Raw genomic sequence first — 24,738 nt, 5'->3', positions numbered from 1 at the left:
CCAGCCTCCGGAGCCCGCGTCGCCGGCACCGTCCTCCTCCTCCTCCTCCTCCTCCGGCGCCGCGGCCGCGGGCTTCTGGCCCGCCCGGGACAAGGTCAACGAGAAGACCCGGGGCCGGCGATGCTCGAGCACGACTCGAGGCAGCCGAGCGGAGGCGGCGACCGCGGCGGGGAGCTGCGGCTCCGGGGCAGGCGCCGGTGAGGAGCCCGAGGAGGAGGAGGAGGAGCAGCGGCGGCGGCGGGCTGTCCCCGGCAGGCATCCCCCCCCCCCAGTCCCCCATCCCTTCCTCCGTCCCTCCCTCCGTCCCTCCATCCATCCATCCATCCGCCCGTCACCCCGCAGCATCCCGATCCGCGCTCGTCCGCGCAGCCCCGCCGGCCAGGGGCTCCGGGGAGGATGGAGCCGGGGGTCCAGGCCCGCTCGGGTCCCCCGCAGCCGGCCGCCCCGGGGCTGTGGAGGGCTCGGCCGGCGGGCGGCGGGGGCGCCTCCTCCTGGCTGCTGGACGGGAGCAGCTGGCTGCTGTGCTACGGCTTCCTGTACCTGGCGCTCTACGCGCAGGTGTCCCAGTCCAAGCCCTGCGACCGGAGCGGCTCCTGCTTTTCGGGTCGCTGTGTCAACTCCACCTGCCTGTGCGACCCGGGCTGGGTGGGGGACCAGTGCCAGCACTGCCAGGGCAGGTTCAAGTAAGTGCCTTCGCCGGACCCCCCCCCCCAACCTCTCATCCTGTCTTGCTGCTCCTTACCCCACCCCCAAGCTGTGGCCTCGGGTCCCCGGGGGTCCATCCCCAGGGTGGGCGGCGGCGCGCCGTCCCCCTGCGGACCCCTGGGAGAACCTCCCCCTCCCCCCCGGGGCGCTCTCCTCGAATGACAGGGAGCGAAGCGTTCTGCACGCGTCCGCAGCGACCAGAACATTTTCACACTCACTTATAGTGCCAAACACCGTGTTAACAAGACAGTGCATGTATTTTTAATCACAAATGGTGCAGATAACTCGTGAAGCACGTGCCCCCCTCATCCCCTCCCCCCCCCCCCCCCGCGAAAAGTCAGAAGTGTAGAGATTTTAAAGTTGTGGACCAGGACCACCTCCTTCCTCTGTCCTGCGCCTCCCTCTGGACAGAACCGCGGCTGACCGTTTAGTTAGGCATCAATGAGCAGCATAATTGGAGGTTAGCTGTTGAGATGATCCATCTCATTCAATCCTCATCACTCAGGGACTTTGTAGGACTTTCCCAAGCTGGATCGACAGAGATAAGCAGAGGCAGCATTTATGAGTTAACTTGCTCAAGGTTAAACAGAAAATGCTGAGTCGTGATTCCAAACCAATCAACTTGACTCCAGACAGTACACTCCTAGCCATGTGCTACGTCGGATAGCCTTGGTTGAGAAACATAAAAGGATTACTTTAGGTTGCCTAAAGGATGAAGTGCCTAGACTTGTGGCGAAGACAATGGATTTTCCTGTTTAACTCACGATCAGCTCCTGTGTGTGTGTGTGTGTGTGTGTGTGTGTGTGTGTGTGTGTACACATTAGTTTTTCTGAAGTTTCAGGTGCTAAAGGTGCTTGCTTTATGGAGGTAAAGATAGTTCTCTCTGTGGCCTGATGTTTATTAGATTTCTGCCGGCTATATAAAGAAGTGGATGGGTATTGGTGAGCAAAAGATTAAGTTTGTTGAGGCCGTAAGTGTTAGCTTTCTGACAACCTGCAGGTACCATTGTTAAGACAGTCAGCTTCTTTGCGCTTCTAGATACTTAGCATGAAGCTGCTGGCCAAGTTGTGATTCAGAAAAGACATTATTGCTAATATTTGTTTCAGGATGATAGAATGATTCTAGGGGAAATGTCTCAGCTCTAAGGCAAAGGTAAGAAGATCATTTAGTAATATATTCTAGGATAGTTGGACAGTTTTTGCAGTTTTAAACTCAGCATATTTTTCTTTCCTTTTTAAAACTTTTACCATTGCTGGTTAAAATAGTACCCTTTAAAGCTTCAATGTAAACATGTATGCTTTTATTTAAATTTTAAGTAGACTTGACTGTTTAGTTTGGTTGTGGAAGGGAAATCTTTTTTTTTTTTTTAAATTTTATTTATTTATTTATTTATTTGAGAGTGACAGACACAGAGAGAAAGACAGATAGAGGGAGAGAGAGAGAATGGGCGCGCCAGGGCTTCCAGCCTCTGCAAACGAACTCCAGACACGTGCGCCCCCTTGTGCATCTGGCTAACGTGGGACCTGGGGAACCGAGCCTCGAACCGGGGTCCTTAGGCTTCACAGCCGAGCGCTTAACCGCTAAGCCATCTCTCCAGCCCAAAGGGAAATCTTAAAGTGAAGTTTTACGAAATTCATTTGTGGCAATAGGCAGAAATATTTCCAGGGTTCATAGTGTCACAAATCATTACAGTATTCAAGTTTGAAAGTACTTTGGAAAGAATTTGTGACAGGTGCTCATTAAAAGTTTTAAAAGTGTTTTAAGATGAGAAGAGGCCTGATTGGCTTGAATCATGCCTCATTAGTAGTTTTATTTACTTAAATGTTTTAAAACTTTGGCATGGCAATATCAGCCAGCCCCTTTACTTAGCAAGAGAGAATTTTGAACATATACACTGGAAACAGACAATAACAAAGAAAAGGTACGTTCATTTTTCCACATTTTTATCCATAAATAGAACGATTGCTTGATCCATATATAACTCACAAATATTGGCTTTGTGTGAGTGAACTTGCTCCATTTGTATAAAATGGATTGCATTGCTATGGTCTGAGAATCTTAATTCAATGTCTTCATTTTACAGTAGGTGAACTTGTTAATCAGCTGAATCAGCAGCCTGTGACCTCACTGAGCACATGTTGTCCTGTTAGTAAGAGACATCACCGATCAAGTTAATAGTAACCTAAATAACGCTGAGAGATCGTGTCCAGAATCCAAATACATGGTTTAGTGAAAACTGACTAGATTTTAGTGTAGATATGCTTAAATAACAATAAGCCCCGAATTAAACATCGCACATTCACCATTTCTTTGGAAGCTGTTATTTCTGATGTATTGTACTCTTGTTAAGCATTGCTTCATTTCTCTGTGGAATACAAGCTATTAGAGTAAGTATAATGAGTACAGTATCTGTGTTTGCTTATGTATACTTTTAGGGGTAAAAAAAGGTGTTTAATGTTAAAGAGAAGACTCATTCAGAAAGAAAGAATTGTTCTTGGTAAGGTGCACACTAAGCTGTGAACGGTTGATGTGTGTGTACGGGGGGAGTGTACAGATGTCTGTGTTTAACTCAGCATTTGAAGACACACTGGGAAAGAGCTTAAAATTCTCACTTCACTAATTATCTTTTTATTGAGGTGGATGACAATAACATTACAAATAATCAAAAATAATTGATCTTGGTAAGCAGTTGCCAAAATTAATTGATATGGTAACTTAGGTTTTTTTTTTTTTTTTTTGATTACATAAGTTTCAACTAGGGAATAAAGCATTCTTTTTTTGGGGGGGTTTTCAAGGTAAGTTCTCACTCTAGCCCAGGCTGACCTGGAATTCACTATGGAGTCTCAGGGTGGCCTCGAACTCACGGCGATCCTCCTACCTCTGCCTCCCGAGTGCTGGTATTAAAGGTGTGTGCCACCACACCCGCCTGAATAAAGCATTCTTTATATAGAAATTGCAGCTAGGTAATACAGCATTCCCCACAGGGTACCTTGGAATGGAAGGTTGAGTAATGATTAGGTAAAGAAAGGCAGAAGCAAGTATAGTATTAGAAGTGGGACTCACATCTCAGCCTTGAGCCCATTCTTCTGCTTGTTTCCATTTGGATAGAATAAAACATCAAAATAATGAACCATTTCCTGCATTGGTAAAACAAAGCAAATGTTGATCTCCAGCTAAAACTAGACTAAAGGTCTGAGGCTGAGAATCAGAAAGGACTATGCCAATTTGAAATATAATCAAGAATATGGCAGACTAATTAAAATTACATTTGTTTGAGGAGTTTAGTATAGCATAACGCTATAAAATATTTTTACCATATTTAACTGACATTCTATTTTAGAAGCTAGTTCTTAAGAATCATTTTTATAGAGTAGTTGAGATTTTATATTTATGTAAATATATATTGTATTCAAATTTATAGACATTTTCTTGCTACTGGGGTTTTGAGATTTATCACTAATCTCTTAGGTAAACAAAGTGATGCTATGAGATTGAAAATTATCTCACTCTATTGTGAATTATTTATCAATATCAAATTATAAGCACACATTCAATAATTTCTTAAAATCATTATTTAATACATAGTTTTTAACCTTTAGCTAGGCAAATTTGAATTTCGCATATTTATAATGGAATCATTCTAATTTATTTCAATATTAGAACTAATATTAAATTATTTAATATTTTTCTTATTTGGAAGCAGAGAAAGTGGGAGAGAGAGAAAGAGAGAGAGAGAGAATGGACATACCAGGACTTTTTGCCACTTCAAAGGAACTCCAGATGCATGTACCACTTTACGCATTTGGCTTTACATGGGTACATGGGAATTGAACCTGGACCACCAGGCTTTGCAATCAGGTGTCTTTAACTGCTGAGCCATCTCTATAGACAAAATCATTCTATTTATAATAACAGTAAAATTGGACGTATGTTAGAGAGCAGGATTTTTGTTTGTTATTTTTGAGTGAGAGAGACAGAATTGGCATTCTGGGGCCTCAGCCACTGAAATTGAACTCCAGATTCTTGCGCCACCTAGTGGGCATATGCGAACTTACAGGTACCTCACATTTGTGCATCTGGCTTACCTGGGATCTGGAGAGTCAAACATGGGCCTTAGGCTGTGCAGGCAAGCTCCAGAACTGCTAAGCCATCTCTCCAGCCCCAGGATTTCTTCTTAATTCATAAGAGACAGGATTTAAAAGTGTGAATATTTTTTCTAAGTTGTTTAAATAAAATATGTGGGATTCTTATTATTATAGGGAAACTATGAAGTTAAATTAAATGTTCCATGTTTCTATATCTTACTTCAAAGTAAGACTATCATAAACTGTACTCTTATTATTTATATTTATTATTAAAATACCTAATGGCACAATAGGAATTTAAAATAACGTCAATGGACTGTATATACTCTAAATTATAAACTATGGTATTCCTGTCAGCATGATTTTCTTTTCTATAAGTTTGTCTTTCTCTTTGTTGGACTGCATTAGGTCTGCCACCTGATCTTCTAGCTTAGATATTCTGTCCTCTCCCTCATCCATCCTACTGGTGAGATTTTCTACAGAGTTTTTTATTTCATTAACTGTGTTCTTCATTGCTAGTAATTCTGACTGGTTTTTCTTTATTATTTCTATTTCTCTATTTATGTCTTGTATTGCCTTCTTTATTTCATGAAATTGGTGTCCTGCCTCTTCTTTGATTCCTTTGATTTCCTCTTTGATTTCCTCTTTGATTGTTTTCATGTGTTCTTTGACCTCTTTGAACATATTTATAATTATTCTTTTGAACTCTTTCTCAGGCATTTCCTCTAACTCTTTCTCACTGGAGGACATTTCTGATGCATTAATACTTTTAGGTGGATTTATATCGTCTTGCTTTTTAGTGTTTCTTGTGTTATAATGTATATATTTTTGCATCTTGGATTAAGTTAATGCTTGGATTTTCTAGCTAGCTGTGTATTCTTAGCTGTATCAATTGATTTGGTGTAATATATTTTCAGGGTAGGACCTTAAGGTATTAGGTGTGGCTCTTAAGACTTTCAGAGTATCTACAAAGATGTTCTTAGGGGTTGAGTTTCCCTGCTATAGGAGTATTCAAGCAGGCTGAGTGGAATAATATACTGGTAGATTCTAAAATTTAGCTAAACACTGTACCCATTCCATCAAAAACAGCCCCGAGTATGTATGCAAGAGTAGTTATTATAATGACCAGATCCTCTATCAACAAAGAGGTTTAGATTTCTGGTCTGTTGAGGTATCCAAGTCAGCTTGTGACCAAGTGAGACCCTTCCCTGGTGCAATCCCAGTTACCTTGGGTGATTGTGGTCTCAGTCAAGTTGCTGCCTGGGTCGTCGGGCTGCTGTTCTGATTTCTGGAGCTGGGCACTTGCTTTTCCTACGGGGCAAACTGAGCCGCTGCTGCCGCCTCTGCAGCTGTTGTAGGTGCCACCCCCGGAGCCCCCACCGCTGCTGAAGCTGCCGTTGCCGTGTCCACCGCTGCTGCTCACCCTGAAGCCGCTGCTGCGGGATCTGTCACCGCTGCCGCTCCTGGGTCCGCTGCTGCTGGGGCCACTGGTACCGGTGCTGGAGCCGCTGAAGTTGCTGCCAAATTCTGCTCTTGCTTGGGTCCCGCCGTCAGCCCAAGTTGGCGTGGCCGGTCCCGGGCCGCTGCTGTGTTCGCTGGAGCTGGGCTCAGGCGGCAGGGGAGGGGAGGGAGCCGCGGCTGTTCTGGTTGTATCGTGTGCTTTTACCTCGCGGTCTGCTCCCCCCTCCGTTGCTCGCTGCCGCTCTCCCCTCACGTTTCCCGAGTTGCGGAGAGCGCGGTGTGAGGGGAAAATCCCGCACCTGGCTTGTCCTGCGGCTCGAGCCGAGAGTCCGGCGGTTTTCTGCTGCTCCGCGGTTGCGGCGGGTAGCCGAGCCGCCCCGGAGCCGCTGTTCCCGCCTGTGCAGGCTCCGGATGCTCTATAACTCTTCCACTTCTCCGCTGCCGCCTCAACTTCCTATACACCTCACTTTTTAGTAAAAGTGTGTATTTTGCTGAGTTTTTTTTGGTCTTCCCCCCCCAGGCTGTTTTGGCGTGGTACCTACGCCGCCATCTTAACCGGAAGTCCCAGCATGATTTTCTTTTGAGAACAAGTGTTTCCATTTGAATTCTGAAACAAATTGCATTTACTTTTCCTTTCTTCTTCACTGCTTTTAAAAAATATTCCTTAAAAGTGAATTCCTTTTGGCCCCAAGGCATTTTCTACTTTGTTACTTCTCAGAACTCTTTCCTGTCTAGTCTTTACTTGGGTAATTACTGATAAACCTTTTAATCTTAGCTTAAATCCCAGTTTCTATAGGAGGTTTTTCTGATTGATCAGATTATCTTATACCTTATTATGTACTCTAATAATAACACTTTTTCATTCATTTCAAAATGAAGTACTTAGTTACAGTTGTAATAGTTATTTTTTAAATGATATACAATAAAGTGTACTTTAAAAATTTATTTTTAATTTCTTGTGGACAACTTCATATGGTTTTTGCTTATATTCACCTCCCAGTGCCCTCTCTTTTCCCTCTCACTCAACATCTGACTCTTTCCCCACTAGACTTCTCCCTACTTTTGTGTCTTTTTTTTTTTTTTTTTTTGGAGAGGGTTGGGTAATTCACTGGTAAACTGCAGTTTGATTTGATTTCTTTGCAGTACTAGGCATTGAATCCAGGGCCTTACACGTGGTTTTAAAAGTTATTTTTATTTTTTTATTTTTTTTTTAATTTTTTATTTATTTATTTGAGAGCGACAGACACAGAGAGAAAGACAGATAGAGGGAGAGAGAGAGAATGGGTGCGCCAGGGCTTCCAGCCTCTGCAAACAAACTCCAGATGCGTGCGCCCCCTTGTGCATCTGGCTAATGTGGGCATGGGACCTGGGGAACCGAGCCTCGAACCGGGGTCCTTAGGCTTCACAGGCAAGAGCTTAACCGCTAAGCCATCTCTCCAGCCCTAAAAGTTATTTTTATATATTTATGAGAGAGAGAGAGAGAAAGAGGCAGATAGTGAGACAGAAATAATGGGTACACCAGATCTTCTAGCCACTGCAAACGAACTCCATGTTCCACCTTGTGCATCTGGCTTATGTGGGTCCTGGGGAATTGAGCCTGGGTCCTTTGGCTTTGTAGGCAAGTGCCTTAAGTGCTAAGCCATCTCTCTAGTCCCATAACTTTTTTTTTTGGTCCCACCTCTGCCTTGGGCTCTTACTGCAACAGCATCCCTTTTCTTAGGCTTGACTTTGGCTCAGCATCCACAAATAGTGTATCCAGAGGTAAGCTGTCTGGTTGAATGAAATATCGAACGTTATTCCCTTGAACACTTATTCTTTCTAGCTGTACAGGTTCTTTGTTCCTCACGTCATTTTCTCGGCTTTAAGGCGTGTGTTCATGCTAACACCTACACCTGTGATTGTTCCATACCCCCCTGTTCCGTTCTCCAATTTAGTGGTTACAGTTTCATGACTGAACTTCATCAAAAGTCTCATGGGCTTCATTCTAGCAGCACTGTCTCTCTTTTGGTCTGATTGTGCACAGAATGCTACCTTCACACCAACTGACTAGGATTTATTTCACACACACACACACACACACACACACACACAGAATTGCCAAGCCAGAACATCAGCCCCTGCAATTGAACTCCAGATGCTTGCGCCACCTAGTGGGCATGTGTGACCTTGCTCTTGCCTCACCTTCATGGCTCTGGCCAATGTGGGATCTGGAGAGTCGAACATGGGTTCTTTGGCTTTTCAGGCAAACGCCTTAACTGCTAAGCCATCTCCCCAGCCCCTGACTAGAAGTTTGAATGGCTGGAAATGCCTCCTGCAAGCCCATGATTTTTTTCTTTTTTGAGACAGTCTCCTGTCACTATGTAGCCCAGAATGAACTTGAACTTCCTTTTTTACATGTGTATATATGTGTGTGGCATACATGCATATGTGTGTGCATGTTTGCACATATATGGGTGCATGGGTGGTGTGTGTGTGCATCCTCATGGAAGCCAGAGGTTGATGTTTGATGTCTTCTTTGCTTCCCCCCTATTTTCTGGGCTCTCTGTTCAACTAGCTCTTGCTGATTGAGTTAGTCTGGCAACCAGCTTGTCCTGAGGCATCTCCTGTCTCCACATCCCTAGAGCTGAAAATAGAGGTGTGCTGCCATGCCCATCTGGCATTTATGTGGGTGAAGGGGATCTGAACTCAGGTCTTCACACTTGTGCAGCAAGCACTTTACCAACTGAGCTATCTCTCAGCCTCACAATTGATTTTTTTTTTTTTTTTTTGAGGTATGGTCTTGCTATATTCCATGATGACCTGAAATTCACTATGTAGTCTCAGGCAGGCTTTGAACTCACAGCGATCCTTCTACCTCAGCCTACCAAGTGCTGGTATTAAAGATGTGCACCACCATGCCCAGCTTAATTGATTTTTGACACAGGGATCAAGAACACAGAGTGGGGAAAGGGCATTCAATCAATGGTTTGGAAAAGAAAAGAAAAAAAAAAACACCTTGCAATGTATATGTAGAAAAATGGCATTGAGCCCATACCAATTATAAGGGAATCACCTTGAAATGGACCAAAGACTTAAGATTACTAGAAGGTAATGGAAGTTACTTGTATATGACCCAAAGCACAGGCAACAAAACAAAAATGGATGAATAAGGTTTGACTAAAACTTAAAAAGTTCTGCACAGTGACGGTGACAGCTAATGGAGTGAAAAGAAAGTTCACAGATTTGGAAAATATTTGTTAATCATGTACTGGGTAAGGGACTTGTATCCAAAATAAGGAACTCAGACTATTTAATGATAATAATAATAATAAAATTTCATATTTAAAATAGGCAAAGGACTTGAATAGGCATTTCTTTTTATAATATTTATTTATTTGAGAGAGGCAGATAGAGAGAGATGGAGAAAGAGAGAGAGAGAGAATGGGCATGCCAGGGCCTCTAATCACTGCAAAAGAATTCCAGACATATGCACTACCTTGTGCATCTGCTTTGTAGGCAAGCACCTTAACCACTACGCCATCTCTCCAGCCTGAATAAGCATTTCTTAAGAGAAGACAGACAAGAGGCTAATACCTAAAACAATGTTCAACATCAGCAATAATGAGGGAAATGCAAGTAAACTGACATGCTGTTGTCTACCTCATACCTTTGAGAATTGTTCTCATCAAGGAGATGATAGATTGGAAGTGTTAGGCAGGGTATAAAGGAAAGGAAACTCATACACTAATAGTGTGAATCAAATTAATACATTTTGGAAAACAGAAGGAGTTTTCCTCAAAAACTGAACAAGAATTACCATATGACCCATCTGTTCCACTATTTACAAGAATTTATTCATTAATGTTGAAGAGAGACTTTATTTTTTTCTTTTTTGGTTTTTCAAGGTAAGGTCTTGCTGTAGCCCTGGCTGACCTTGAATTCACTGTGAAGTCTCAGGTTGGCCTCAAACTCACTGTGATCCTCTTATCTTTGCCTCCCCAGTGCTGGGACTAAAGGCGTGCGCCACCACACCTGGCAGAAGCGATATCTTTACTCCCACACACATTGTATCATTATTCACAATAGCCAGAGTTTAGAGAAGACTTACATGCCCTCAGTAGATGTGGATTTTAAAGAGGTGCATATATACAGAATGAGGTACTGTTTGGCCTTCAAGAGGCTGAAAAGGAATCACTCCATTTGCCACATGGATGGAGATAAAAGGACATTGTGGGGCTGGAGGGGTGGCTTACTGGTTAAGACACTTGCCTGTGAAGCCTAAGGACCCAGATTCCATTCCTCAGTATCCACGTAAACCAGATACACAAGGTAGTGGATGCTTCTGGAATTTATTTGTAGTGGCTGCAGGCCCTGGTGGGCCCATTCTTTCCCCCATCTCAAATAAATTATATATAATTTATTTATATATATAATATATTTTTTGGTTTTTCAAGGTAGGGTCTCACTCTAGCCTAGGCTGACCTGGAATTCACTGTGGAGTCTCAGGGTGGCCTCGAACTCACGGTGATTCCCCTACCTCTGCCTCCCGAGTGCTGGGATTAAAGGCGTGTGCCACCATACCTGGCTTATAATGATATGTTATATTATTATATATAATATGTAATGAATATTTTTAAGAAAGAAGGACATTGTTGTGAGTAGGACAAGCTCATAGATTATATAGCTCCTCGTCAGTCCTTTGTTAAAGCTGAAAATGTGAGTTCATAGAAGTAGGTGGGGTGGACAGAGGAAGAGGGTGTTTGCTGAGGGCACAAAGCTTCAGTGAGACAGAGGAGGGAGAGCTGATGTTCTTTGCACAGCAGATTTACAATGCAGTTGGTGATTTGAAGTTGCTTAAGGAGTGAATTAAATGTCATATATAGAAATAAGAAGTATGTGGGTGGGAGAGATGGCTTAGCAGTTTAGCACTTGCCTGTGAAGCCTAAGGACCCCAGTTCAAGGCTTGATTTCCCCAGGACCCATGTAAGCCAGATGCACAAGGGGGTGCATGCGTCTGGAGTTCGTTTGCAGTGGCAGGAGGCCCTGGCGCTCTCTCTCTCTCTCTCTCTCTCTCTCTCTCTCTCTCTCTCTCTCTCTGCCTCTTTCTTTCTCTGTTTGTCTGTCATTTTCAAATAAATAAATAAAAATAATCAAAAAGTAAAAAAAAGAAATAAGAGGTATGTGAAGTGATGGTGATGGTAATTAGCTTGATTTGCTCGGTTTGCAGTATATGCATTGAAACGTCTCATAATAGCCCACACATATACATAGCTACTATTTTGTTACTAAAGGTTAAATAAAAAGGAATCAACACAGTGTAGTAGTATTTAAACCGGCAAATCTCTTTTTGTAAAAATTTGTTTTGTAATTAAAAAAAAATTATTATTTATTTGTTTATTTGAGAGAGAGAAAGAGGCAGCGGGATTGAGAGAAAGGGAGAGAGAATGGGCGCGCCAGGCCTTCCAGCCCCTGCAAATGAGCTCCAGACGCGTGCGCCCCTTGTGCATCTAGCTTATGTGGGTCCTGGAGAATCGAACCAGGATCCTTTGGTTTTGTAGGCAAAGGCCTTAACTGCTATGCCATCTCTCGAGCCCAGGAAAAAGATGTCAGTAGTGACTCCAGGTGGCAGCATACTGCTCTTTGTAGAGTAGTAGGATTGTTGTTTTAAGAGTCTTTGTACAATTAAAGCTGCCCTTCCCCCACTGGTCCCACAGTCCTGGCTGGCCTGGTACTGTGAAGCCCAAGGTGAACTGGGGGCAAAACTTCTGCCTCAACCTCTTGAGTTCTGGGATTTACATGCATGTTCATACATGTTACACGTATGCCCAGCTATATCGGTTTTCTTTTTCCCCCCGAGGTAGGGGTCTCGCTGTAGCTTAGGCTGCCCTGGAATTTACTCTGCCATCCCAGGTTGACCTCGACCTCACAGAGATCCTTCTGCCTGTGCCTGGAATTAAAGGCGTGCATGAATCACACCCGTGTGTGTGTGTGTGTGTGTGTGTGTGTGTGTGTGTGTGAGAGAGAGAGAGAGAGAGAGAGAGAGAGCGCGCGCACATGCGTGCCCGCGCGCGAGTGAGCATGCTAGGGTCTCCAGCTGCTGCAGACAGACTCCAGATGCATGTGCTACTTTGCGCATCTGGCTTTATGTAGGTACTGGGGAATTGAACCCCTGTCCTTAACACTTTACAGGCAACCACCTAACTACTGAGCCCGTCTCTCCAGCCCCCCTGAAAGTTGTTTTTGCTAGATTACATTCTTTTTTTTAATATTTTTTAAATATTTATTTATTTATTTATTTGAGAGCGGCAGACACAGAAAGAAAGACAGAGGGAGAGAAAGAGAATGGGCGCGCCGGGGCTTCCAGCCTCTGCAAACGAACTCCAGACGCGTGCGCCCCTTGTGCATCTGGCTAACGTGGGACCTGGGGAACCGAGCCTCGAACCGGGGTCCTTAGGCTTCACAGGCAAGCGGTTAACCGCTAAGCCATCTCTCCAGCCCAAGATTACATTCTTTATCGTGTGTGGTCTTTGAAGTCTGCATTCCTTCATCTTGTGGTCAGCTCATATTTTGACAGATCTTCATGATGCTTAGACCCAGGGATGAGGAAATTCGCTCAGCCTCTGCAGATTGTCTCTGTGTTGTGGTGTTCCTTGAGGGTTAGTCCTCACTGCCTGCATGTTCTGAGCCAAAAGATGATCTGGCAGGGAGACTCCTGGGTCTTGCGGTCTTTCTCAGCATGTAGTGTACCTTAGGCGTACATGCTAGCTTCCTAAAGTCCCTGGTGTGAAGCCCACACAGGCCGGTCAGTGTTCCTATTCTTCAAAGCATCTCTGTCGTTTTGACCCTCAGGCTTTTGGTCTGCTTGCTTTGACTGTGATCTTTTGCCTTGGGGGATTGTTTATTTCATTGCTGTTTTCCCCACAATGCCCTTTAATGGGCCTCCAAGGCTTCACACGCCTATGCCTGCGGGAAATTCTGTTGTGTGTTCCTCACTTTTCATGCCTGCTCGTATGTGTAATGGGGTGTGTGGCATGTGCACGTGTACGTGTCCTTGTGCTCCCCTCAGGGTGGCCAGCATGGAGCTTCTGGCATCCCACTCCTGCCTGCTCTTGGTTTCAGCTGGTCACCTTTTGTGAGTTCCTGAGCCTGCGGGGCTCCGGAGATTCTCTGGTCGGGGTCTCTGTTCCCCTGTGGGACTGGAGATACTAGCACATGAGGCCGTTCGCAGCTGTGTTATGTGGGACCTGGAGGTTTGATCTCAGACTCTCTCAGGCCCCTTTAGACCCTCATGCTTGTGCAGGAAGTGCATTTAACCACTGAGTGGACTCTCCAGCTTGTATTTTTAATGTTTTACTAGGTTACATTTGATTTATATTATATTTTATATACATACATATGTACATACATACATATATATATATAATTTATTTTATTTGCAAGCAGCAAGATTGAAGGAGAATGGGTGCACCAGGGCCTCTAGCCACTGCAAACTCTAGATGCATGCGCCACCTTGTATATCTGGCTTATGTGGTACTAGGGAATCGAACTTGGGTCTTTTGGCTTCGCAGGCAAGCGCCTTAACCACTAAGCCATCTCTCCAGCCCCACATTTGATATTTTGTTTAAGATTTTTTTTTGTATGAGCTATATGTGCCTGTAATGTTAATTTCTGGAACTATTTTTGTTAGGTTTTGTTTCTTTGAACAGCATATCCTGGCATTATTAAAAATGTAGGCATGCATTATTTTTATCTATAGTCTTTGAAAGAGATTGCAGAACATTTTTATTATTTCTCATTTAAATATTGGAAAGTTTTCACCAGTGAAGCCATCTATGCTTGCAGGTATTTTTGATGTCCTGTTTTTCATAGAACTCTCCTCAGCACATATAGGACTCTGCAGATTTTCTGTTTCCTCTTTTGCTAGTTTCTCAAGTTGTTATATTTAATGATTTTTTTCCCCGTTTCATTTAAACTTTCAAATTCATTGATACGAAGTTCTTGCTATCTTATTCTTTCTGTAGTATTAGTAGTAATTATAAATGATTTCTCCTCTTATCACTTTGCTTATTGCAAGGATGGAAATAATGTCTGACTTTGAGATAGTCATAATGAAAGTTCCAAATGTTAATCTCTGTTGATTTTCACTTTCCTTAACTTTTTAAAACTTTTTGTGTAAGGCTTCTTACAGTTCTTTGACCATATTTGAGATAATTTCTTCCTCAATAATCAATATTTTTTTCTATTTTATTATTTTATTTATTTACTTATTTAAGGGGGGGGGGAGAAAGAGAGAGAATGGGCACACCAGGGCCTCTAGCCACTGCAAACAAAGTCCAGATGCGTGCACCACCTTGTGCATCTGGCTTATATGGGTACTGGGGAATCGAACCAGGGTCCCTAAGCTTTGCAGGCTAGTGTCTTCACTGCTAAGCCATCTCTCCAGCCCTAATATTTTTTTTCTTTCTTGATTAAATTACTAGGAGTTTTAATTAATTTATTTATTTGAGAGGGAGAAAGAAGCAGAGAGAAAGAGAGAGAGAGAGAAAGAGAGAGAGAGAGAGAGAGAGAGAGAGAGAGAGAGAGAGCGCGCGCAAGCGAGCGAGTGAGCGTGAGAGTGAGCAGGCCAGGGCCTCCAGCCACTGTAAATGAACTCCAGATGCATGTGCCCCCTTATGCGTCTGGCTTACGTGGGTCCTGGAGAGTTGAACTGGGATCCTCTGGCTTTGCAAGCAAATGCCTTAACCGTTAAGCCATCTCTCTAGCCCCAGATTAATAGGAGTTTTTTAAAGCTCTGTGATTCATAAAATAAATTTATGGTTGTATTTATTTTTCTTTATTATGTGGTTTTTTCTTTCAAGTATTTTTTATATCATTATTGTTTCCTTCATTATAATTTGTTTTAAAGTGTTCTTGTTTTCTTCTCCAGCTATAATTTTTCAGTTTTAAAATATTTATTTTTAGCATTCTAAATTCTTCCAATCATTAGTTTAGTTGTATCTTATACATTTCGTATGTTGTGAATTTGAAATTAGCTAATTAAAATATTTGTCGATGGCTTTGTGACCTAGAAATTTGCTTTTGAACTTCCATACACTTGGGGATTTTTCATTTATGGTTTTCATGTGGTCATTGTGCATGAACTAACTGTACTGATTGAGGACTCATTATTGTAGCCCACTGCCATTAATGGGTTAAAGTGATTTAATTCAGTTCTGATGTTACTTTTTGCTGTAGCTAAAAGTCAAGTAGACCCTCCCCCCAGGTTGGGTCTTTCTCTAGCTCAGGCTGACCTGGACTTCACTATGTAGTCTCAGGGTGGCCTTGAACTCACAGCAATCCTCCTACCTCTGTCTCTTTAAGTGCTGGGATTAAAGGCATGTGCCACCACGCCCACCTCAAGTAGCCACTTAGAAAATTTTTTTTCTTGGTTTTCCAAGGTAGGTTCTTGATCTAGCTCAGGCTGACCTGGAAGTAACTATGTAGTCACATAATCTACAATTGCCTCTGAACTCAGGGCAATCCTCCTACCTGTGCCTCCCAAATGCTGGGATTAAAGGTATGCACCACCAAGCCCAGCTAGCCACCTTTTTTTTGTTTGTTTGTTTTTCCGAGGTAGGGTCTTACTCTAGCCCAGGCTGACCTGGAATTCACTATGGAGTCTCAGGGTGGCCTTGAACTCATGGTGATCCTCCTACCTCTGCCTCCCAAGTGCTGAGATTAAAGGCGTGCGCCACCATGCCCGGCCCAGCTAGCCACTTTTAAAGAAGGCCAGAAGTCATTTATTTTCCCAGTCATGGCTTTTGAAGATTCAGAGGGTATAACAGTACATTCAACAGATGTTCAACAGCACATCTAGTCAGATAGCACCCTTGTAAGTTCCAGGGTTCTACTTCCCCTTTAGGATACTTGGAGTCTTATAAGGGCTGTGAATTAAACCTTTTTAAACAATAAGTTTGTGTGTGGGGGTATGTTTGCATCATCATTTGTGTGCATGTGTGTGAAGGACAAACTCATCCATCTCTTTTATTTTTGAGAGAGAGAGTGAGTGTGTGTGTGAATGGGCGTGCCAGGGCCTTCAGCCTTTGCGAACTCCAGACGCGTGCGCACCCTTGTGTGCATGTGTGACATTGTGTGCTTGCGTCACTGTCTGTCTGCCTTACATGGGGCCTGGAGTTTCCAACATGAGTTCTTAGGTTTCACAGGCTAGTGCCTTAACCGCTGAGGCATCTCTCCAGCCCCCATCCATCTCTTTTTGAGGGAGGGTCTCAGTCATCGGTAGCTCACCAATTAAACTAGCCTGGCTGGCTAGCCATCTCCCAGGATCTCTCTTTCTCTGCCCCTCCTTGACCCTCCACGGCACCCAGCATTTTATGTAGTATTGTGGATGTAAACACTTCACGGACTCCACTATCTCCCTAACTACTCTATCTCCCTGAGACCCCTTTTTTGTTTTTATCCATTCACAGCTAGTCTTTTACTTGTTTTCTTCTTTCTTCAGAACTGTTTCTTCAAGTGTTAGAGAAACCTCTGGCTTTCTTGCTGTACCTAAAATTGACTGGATTAAGTCCATAACTTTCTCAGTTTAGCACACCCATGTCATTCAATAGCAATCTACTAATTCCAATGCCTTAATAATTAACCCTTGCTGCTAAAAATTTCTCAAATATATCCAAACGCTCCTTTTGGAAGTTAAATCACTGAAAGGTACACGGTGCCTGTTTGTTACATATCTGCTGCCTCTCATCGCCACACTCATCCTGTCTGCCTGCTGTATGAAACAGACCTGGACCCTTCAGACATCTCTCTCTGCCAGACGGCAAAGACCTGAGCTGTGTGTTTTCTTCACAGAATGCAGCACAGAGATCTCAGGACATTCATAAGCCTATTGTATTAGAGCGTCCAACCCTTTCCGCTGGTAAGCCACCTCCACTCCCCGTAAGAGACATCTGAGCCCTGGTGCTGCAGGCTGACAGTCTGCACGGTGCGCTCTCACGGTGCAGCCATTTGCTAAGTGGCCCAACACCAGGATCCCATCCCGTCTTGCAGATGCGTTTCCTTGAAGCAGATGTCCTGACACAAGTGTGTACATGTAATATATATATATGGGAGATTTGGAGGCACTATAGAAAACTGGCAAAGAGAAGAGAGGGTGGTCAATTAGAAGTCTGTTAAATCATGACATCAAAATAAAAGAGACTAATTGAGATGGGGAGGGGATATGATGGAGAATGGAATTTCAAAGGGAAAAGGGGGGGGGAAGGAGGATATTACCATGGGATGTTTTTTATAATCATGGAAAATGTTAATAAAAATTTTCAAACAGGTTGTCTCCAAAAAAAAAAAAGAAGAAGTCTGTTAAGGTCAGCAACCACAGTGGGCATTAGCAGCTTACCCCCACAGGGACGTGGCAGGGGAAAACATGGATTCAGAAGCACTCTTGACCATTTGCACAGGCAAGGTGAATTCCAGTAGCCTGAGGTTCTCATTCAACCAAGATGCAGCTACTGACCTTAGGTGCCTGACTGGAAAATGGGGTTGGCAGTGGTGGGGGCCGGGGGTCATGGGCGCAGCTCCGTCACTAGTCATGTGCGGTGAGGCGTGCATGGAACACGGCGCCCGATTCTTCTCTGAGGTCGTGCGGCTTTATTCCCTTCAGAATTCGTCTTCTGTATTTCCATGCCAGCATGTGATACGGTTAATGTTTAAAATTTTAGTCTTTTTGTTGGGTGCTAAGTAGTATGATATTGTCATTATATTTTGCATGTCCTTGATATTCATTGGTTATTCTCTGTCCATTAAGGAAAGAACATAATTTTAATAGGTAAAATTAATGAAGTGTTATTTCTTATAACAGAGATTAGAGTAATGAGGATTTGTAAGAAAGAGAACCCTGAAGGATAGAAACAGTTGTTATAAATATATACGTAGTATATACATATATATAAATAGTTACGCTCCTATGATTGAGATAGAACACCTCAACTAAGTAAGAGTCCCTGTCCTTTGTGTCTGAGGTTGACATTTCGCTGGGTGGGCACGGCTGTGGCATAGTGAATGGTAGGAAATTTACTTGGGGTTGCGCTGGAGAACTTGCCTTGAGATATTTTCTAGGAAGCTGAGAAAACTTTGTGGGAAGTGTCTCAGTGTAGGGACTCTGATACAGAATTGCTTGGGAAGATGTGGTGGGGGAAGCTCGTGGTTACTGGATGCCACTGGCCATACACACTGCAGTAACGTAGTGCTGCAAAGCTACGGGAACCTGGAAGCAAGACCCCCTTCTCCCGAGATCTCTGTGCTGCATTCTGTGAAGGAAGCACGCAGCTCAGGTCTTTGCCGTCTGGCAGAGAGAAATGTCTGAAGGGTCCAGGTCTGTTTCATACAGCAGGCAGACCAGATGAGTGTGGAGATGAGAGGCAGCAGATGTGTAACAAACAGGCACCGTGTACCTTTCAGTGATTTAACTTCCAAAAGGAGCGTTTGGATATATTTAAACTCCCCCCAAGTAATCAAAACCACTCCTACAAATAAAAGGTTTTCACTTTTGTACAACCATTTTTATCTTGCCATTATGAGGAGACATAACCTGAAAGCCATTGTGTTACTGTTGGCGATATTGATCACTTCTCACATTCAGTCACAGCCACACTGAATTTATATCTAAAGGGTAAATTACAGACTTTATTTCCAATGTCTTGTATATAGAATAAAATGTGAAGGAGGGCTGGAATGATAGCCTAGTGGTTAAGGTGCTTGCCTGCATAGCCTCAGGACCCATATTTGACTCCCCAGATCCCACGTAAGCCAGATGCTCAAAGGCGAAGCAAGCACAGGGTTGCACACGAACACTGGGTGGTGCAGGTGTCTGGAGTTTGATTGCAGTGGCTGAAGCCCTGGTGCGCCAATTCTCTCTCCCTCCCTATCTCTCTAAAAACAAAAACCAAAAACAAATGTGAAGGAGAGATAAACTTGTGCATAGAACAAACAAGTTGCAAATCTCTTATGATCCTTGTTTTCCCTGTAAGATCATATTTTATATTTATGGTTTTATTCTTGAACTGAAACATTTATTGGGAGCTTGTAACATGTAAACATACTGCATATTGGTCATATTTCCACCTGGCTATCTTCTTATGTCCCCTCTCCCCACCCTCATTCCACTGAGGGCTCGCTCACTGGAGGTATCAGAACTCACTGAGGGCTCATGAACGCACCTGTCGGTTCCTGTGGGCAGGATGATGCTCCCAGCACGCCGCCCAGCCCCGTGGCTCTTACCTTCTTTCCACACTCTCTTCTGCAAACTTCTCTGAGGCACGGTGTGGACTGTGCTCTCAGGCACTTCTGGATCTCGGCTTTGGTACGGGTTGAGCGTCCTCAGGGTCTGTCTCCATCACCCTGGTACAGGTGGTCAGGCTCGACGTGGAAGCAGAAGCAGCGCCCTTGCTCATCTCGCCAGTTCCGCTGTAGTTTCATCTGAGCTCTGGCTGATGTGAAGGAGCGGTTCGTCTCCTACCATGGAGTCAGCTATCGTTGCTAGATTTTGGTTGGCCTTGGTTCTCACTGCCTTCTCGAAAAGAAAAATTCTGTAATGGAGAGTGAGATTGGCATAGGTTAAAGGGGTAAGCATTGTCAAGTTAGAAAGATTTTGATGAGTGTAGCGTCTTTTTTTTTGGCCAAAATCTAGTGCGAGCATTTCCTCGAAGTCCATAATCTTGGTCTCTAAAGGATTTTGACTTGATTCCTAGTTCCAGCTATGGGTTTCTTTCCACTGAGTGGATCCCTTAGCCAATCTGAAAGCCACTGGTTACCTGCCTAGGCCGGGTGCCTCCATTGCACAGGTATGATACGTGCTGTTAGGCTGGTTGCTTTCGCATAGTAGTGACTCCTACTTGCTTACAATGCTGTTGGCCATTTTTTCCCCCCAGCAGCTCATGTAGCACTTTACAGCACTACATGGAATAACTCTCTGGGAACTGGCTTCTTACCAGATTTCAGCTAGATCCCTCAGTGCTCTGTGTCAGCAGGATGTGGTGTCGTTAGCAGTAGGGTCTTAACTTTTACCTAGGCAGGTAATCAGGTGCTTTGATAGAAGCCTGTCTTGTTTTGGGGATCTCATAGGTCTCTGATAAACAGCTCAGTATAGGTTGTAACTGATTTCTTCATTTTGCACAATTATATAATTGATTGTACAGCTTACAGAGGTCATGGCAGTTCCCCACATTGACACACACATCCTTCTATCATGAAGTTTATAGAACCAGAACTTCTTCCACATTTAAGGAAGTTACACAGTTGAAGAGTATCTCATTCTAATTTTTCAGAAACCCCAAGTATTTGAAGTTGTCAAGCTTATTACAATGGGATCATTCATTCATATATTGTATAAAGCTATCCCCAGAGTCAAGATTTCATATTAATCATCCCATATGAGAGTTTTTGCTCTGGCTGAGATGGATGCATGGCATTTATTTAATCTGGGACACTATTTTTCCCTCTGTGCATGTTTTCCATCACCAAATGTCTATGGTGTAACTGATTTCTTATGCTGGGACTTATAAGCCAGAGCCAGATGTTTTAGAGTTACACTGTACCCACCACGGTGCTTCTTACCACACGATCTCCCCCATAATCCTGTTGAGGGGTATGTCTTTTAGTCTGTTATCCAGGAGGAGGTTTTCTATGGTACCAGTTTATTTTGGATTTAGTTTTGTGTGTATCTTCCTCTCCCCTCTCATTCCCTTCCCCCCAAACCCTTCCATCCCTGTTATCTGTTCCTCAAGTTCTCTGCCAGGCGCGCCTGCAACTCAGGCTGTTCCAGATCAGGAGCCACCGACGAGGGAGAACATACAGCGTTTGTCTTTCTGTGCTCTTCTGAGTTCACCTAGGATCCGTTCCAATTATGTCCATTTTCCTAAAATTTTCATTATATTACTTTTTCTTACTGCTGAGAAGAATTCCTCGTGTAAATACATCACATCTTCATTATCTGTTCATCAAATGATGGGCATCTGGGTGGATTCCAGTTCTTAGCTATTGTGAATTGAGAAGCGATAAACACGGTTGAGCTCATATCTCTGCAGTGAAGAGTGGAGCCTTTAGGGCAGATACCCAGTAGAAGGATGGCTGGGTCAGTTGGTAGCTCTATTTTCATCTTTTTCAGCAGTCTCCATATTGATTTTCACAGTAGTTTTACAAGGTTACCCTCCCGCCAGCAGTGAGTGAGGGTTCCTTTTTCCCTACATCCTCATCCTCATTTATTGTTGTTTGATTTTTTTTTAATGATTGCCATCCTGAGTGGAGTAAGGTAGAATTTCATAGTTTTAATTTGCATTTCCCTGATGGTTAAGGATGTTGAACATTTTATTAACTATTAGCCATTTGTATTTCTTCCATTGAGAATTTCCTATTCAATTTTCTCTCTTTTTTAGAGAGTGAGAGCAAGAGAGAAAGAAAAAGAAAATTGGTGCTCTGGGGCCTCAGCCACTGCAATTGAACTTCAGATGCTTGTGCTACCAAGTGCATATGTGCGACCTTGAACTTGCATCATCTTAATGCATCTGGCTTACATGAGGTCTGGAGAGTTAAACATGGGTTCTTAGGCTTTGCAAGCAAGTGCCTTAACTGCTAAGCTGTCTCTCCAGCCCCCTATTCAGTTCTCTGCCCCATTTTTTGGAGTTGATTCTTTGGTTTTTTTTGTATTGCTTAGTGTCTTTCTTTCTTTCCAGGGCCTTAGCCACTGCAGGTGAACTCCAGATGCATGCGCCACCTAGTGGGAATGGGTGACCTTGTGCCTCACCTTTGTGAGTCTGGCTTACGTGGGATCTGGAGAGTTGAACGTGGGTCCTTAGGCTTCACAGGCAAGTGCCTTAACTGCTAAGCCATCTCTACAGCTCTTGTTGCTTAGCTTTTGAGTTCTTTGTAGATTCTAGATTTTAGGCCTCTGTTAGTGGTGTAGCTGGGTGAAGAGTTTCTCCTGTTCTTTGGGTAGTCTGTTGACTCTGTTTAGGGTATGTTTGCTTGTACAAACTTTTTAGCTTCGTGAGATCCCACTGGTTGAGTGATTGTTCAATTTCCTGGGCTAATGGGATATTGTCCAGGAAATGTTTCTCCATCATGGAGAGTTCCTTCTATTTTTTCTTTCAGTCATGTAATAGTGTCAGGTATTATATTGAGGTTTTTAATCCACTTAGAGTTGATTTTTGCGCATGGTGAGAGGAGTGGGTCTCGTTTCATTTTTCTGCTTGTGGTTGTCCAGTTTGTCCAGCAGCAGATGTTGAAAATGCTGTCTTTTCTGTGGTGGTGTTGGCTCCTTTGTCAAAGATCAAGTAGCTGTAGTTACTGGAAGTAAGGGCCGGGTCTTCAGTTCTGTTCCATTGGTCTCTAGGTCTTTTACTGGCTCTGGGTTTTACCATCAACAACTTTTACCTGGTAGAGTGATATGACCTAAACACACAGCAGCGTGATGTCTCAGTTAACCTGGCACAGTTGGGATATATGCTATTAGCCTATCTTCTTAAATCTCTCTGCTTGTTTTCAGCTGTGTTTAATTTGTGTTTATACCTGCCCCTTAGATTCTTGTTTGATTATTTTAGCTTTTTAGTACCAAAATTTTCTTTAGAATTTTCCAAATACTGTTATGTTTTATAGTTTTCAGCTAACTGATAAAATGAAATCTTGCCTTTTTAAAATTTTGGGGTGTGTGTGTGGGGGGGTGCGCGCGCACACACGTGTGTTGCCATGCACATCACAGCATGCTGTGGTAGAGGGCAGAGCTTAACCCTTGCTGTTGGTCCTCAGTAACCACCCTGTTTGTGACAGGATCTCTCGTTTGCTGTTGTGTATGCCAGGGTAGCGAGCTTCTGGGGAGTTCCCGCGTCTGTGCCTCCCATCTCACAATGGGAACGCAGGGATCACCGATGCGTCCTATCACATTCTGCCTTATGGGGTTATAGTGATCTAAACTCATCACACTCGCCTGAGAAATGCTTTATCCTCAGAGCTTTCTCTCCAGCCTACCTTTTTGCCTTTTCAACATAGCTCATTTGTTTTACTTAGTTCACCTTATAAAATCAATAAGCAGATCAACGTTATTCTGTCCCATTGTTGCCCGTTGCTTCTTACTTCTTATCATGCATTTTCTTAGGCTTAATTACTAACCATGTTACTATTAAGCACATTATTTTTATTAATTAAATTATCTGTGATCTTGTTAGATATTTCATTTGAAAAATTATTGCTTGATGTAATTTGAAGCCTGGTATATTTAGACCCTTCTTTGGAGAGCATCGTGTATCTCCATTAGGAACCTCGCTCCACTAGCGGTTCAACGTCACCCTAAGCCAGCTGTAAGGCTTGGGGGTTCTCTGCTGCCCAGATGACTGCAGCAAGGCTCCAGTGTGGTAAAGGCTAGTTTCATTCTGACACACCATCACCCAAAGAGCCAGTCTCTGTGCCCAAGTTAAGTGTCATGCCTTGTATTTGATGCTCTCTGCTGTGGGCTATTTCTTCTCATTTTATTCCCCTCCTTGAGGCAACCCTACAGCCTTTTGGATTCTCTTGTAGATAGGAAATCTCTCCAGAGCAAAACTAGCTCTGAATGCCTGGCTTCTTTCAAAGAATTCACAACTTCTGGGTCGTGGCTTGGTAGGTAGACTTTTTATTTGGTTACTGGTAAAACACTAGAGATTGAATAATTATTATGGTACTTTTCAAGTTGTCATCAGTAGAATGTTTTTTTCTGAATTATTTCATCTAGTGTTATTGGAAATGAGAAATCAGGGCAAGTTATATTAACCTACTAAGTTATGCTTTAGTTTTTTTTTATTATGTGGTACGGGATAGCTATCTTACAGGATTATTGACATTTTTAATGTACTTTATTTATTTGAGAGGTAGAAAGAAGCAGAGGGAGAGCGAGAATGGGCGTGCCAAGGCCTCCAACTACTGCAAATGAACTCCAAGTATATGTGGCACCTTGTGCATCTGGCTTATGTGTGACTTGGAGGGTTGAACTGGGGTCCTTGGGCTTTGCAGGCAAGCACCTTAACTGCTAATCCATCTCTCCAGCCCAGGTTATTGAAATTTTTAAATGAGGTAACACAGTATGTTAACACATTAGCACCTGACATGTAGAAAATGGCTCACTTTATTGGCTTATCATTTTGAGAACATAGGAATTTTTCTGTTACTCTTTAATATTTTTCAAGCATAAATTAGCCCTTTTATTGCCAAAGTCTTTTGTAAAGATAATGAAAGACAGATAACATTAGCATTGACTGACCTTTCTGTCAACCCTGATTTATGTAAATGAACTTTTTTTATCCTAATTAAGCCTTTATGCTATATGAATATTTTAATTTTTATTTACTTAAAAGTAGATTATGACCCTAATGTCTGTGTGTATAGGTGTGTATGTTTATGTAAATATATAAAGACCAGTTATTTGGAAGTGTGTGTGCTTATATGTGTGTATTTACATAAATGTATGTGAATGCTGAGCAGGAAGGTACTT

General features: G+C 43.2%; 1 protein-coding gene across 3 annotated transcripts in view; it reads left to right on the top strand.

Annotated features, from left to right (window-relative positions):
• Nucleotides 1-267: 267 nt before the first annotated feature.
• The window catches only part of Atrnl1 (attractin like 1), a 752,002-nt gene continuing 727,531 nt past the window's right edge, over nucleotides 268-24,738 (top strand). The window contains exon 1 of one of the 3 annotated variants that reach the window (XM_045148313.1): nucleotides 268-683. In XM_045148313.1, the coding sequence (XP_045004248.1) occupies nucleotides 397-683 (287 nt within the window). In that variant the 5' untranslated portion in view covers nucleotides 268-396. The remainder of the gene's footprint in view (nucleotides 684-24,738) is intronic. The other 2 variants (XM_045148305.1, XM_004659313.2) reach the window with 2 other exon arrangements.

The sequence above is a fragment of the Jaculus jaculus genome, chromosome 1 (genome assembly GCF_020740685.1).
Source record: "Jaculus jaculus isolate mJacJac1 chromosome 1, mJacJac1.mat.Y.cur, whole genome shotgun sequence".
NCBI lineage: Eukaryota > Metazoa > Chordata > Mammalia > Rodentia > Dipodidae > Jaculus > Jaculus jaculus.
This window is presented reverse-complemented; position numbering and strand designations above follow the sequence as displayed.